The sequence below is a fragment of the Phalaenopsis equestris genome, unplaced genomic scaffold (genome assembly GCF_001263595.1).
Source record: "Phalaenopsis equestris unplaced genomic scaffold, ASM126359v1 Scaffold176117, whole genome shotgun sequence".
NCBI classification, from domain to species: Eukaryota; Viridiplantae; Streptophyta; class Magnoliopsida; order Asparagales; family Orchidaceae; genus Phalaenopsis; species Phalaenopsis equestris.
Genome location: NW_018196066.1, coordinates 1 through 418, shown reverse-complemented (window position 1 = coordinate 418; position 418 = coordinate 1). Strand labels below are relative to the sequence as shown.

The 418-nt window shown below is 55.7% G+C and overlaps 1 protein-coding gene across 1 annotated transcript; it reads left to right on the top strand.

Annotated features, from left to right (window-relative positions):
- Nucleotides 1–6: 6 nt before the first annotated feature.
- On the top strand, nucleotides 7–406 carry LOC110034234 (the record flags this gene model as incomplete). The annotated part of the gene is made up of 1 exon (XM_020738515.1): nucleotides 7–406. A coding segment is annotated over exon 1 (309 nt), but the record flags the coding sequence as incomplete, so codon positions are not given.
- Between the last annotated feature and the right edge of the window lie 12 nt (nucleotides 407–418).

Sequence of the window (418 nt, the reverse complement as noted above, 5' to 3'; positions counted from 1 at the left end):
AAAGAAATAGTACAGAAGGAGGGGGGAGGAAAAGAGAAAAGAAAAAGAGCAGAGGAGTCGGGATTTGATCGGAAAGCATGGCCGGTCAATCACGGCGATGGATGATACTGCTGGCGACGGTGTGGATCCAGGCTTTCACCGGCACCAACTTCGACTTCTCTTCCTACTCGTCGGAGCTGAAGGAGGCGATGGGGATCTCGCAGGTGCAGCTCAATTACCTGGCCGTCGCCTCCGATCTCGGCAAGGCCTTCGGTTGGTCTTCCGGCCTTGCACTCCTGTACCTCCCCCTTCCGGCTGTCCTTTTCCTTGCCGCTGCTCTCGGCTTCGTCGCCTATGGCGCACAGTGGCTTCTCATCACCTCCCGCATCGCTCTACCCTATGCACCAGTAAACAGCAGTCCTCTCACCATCTTTTTTTT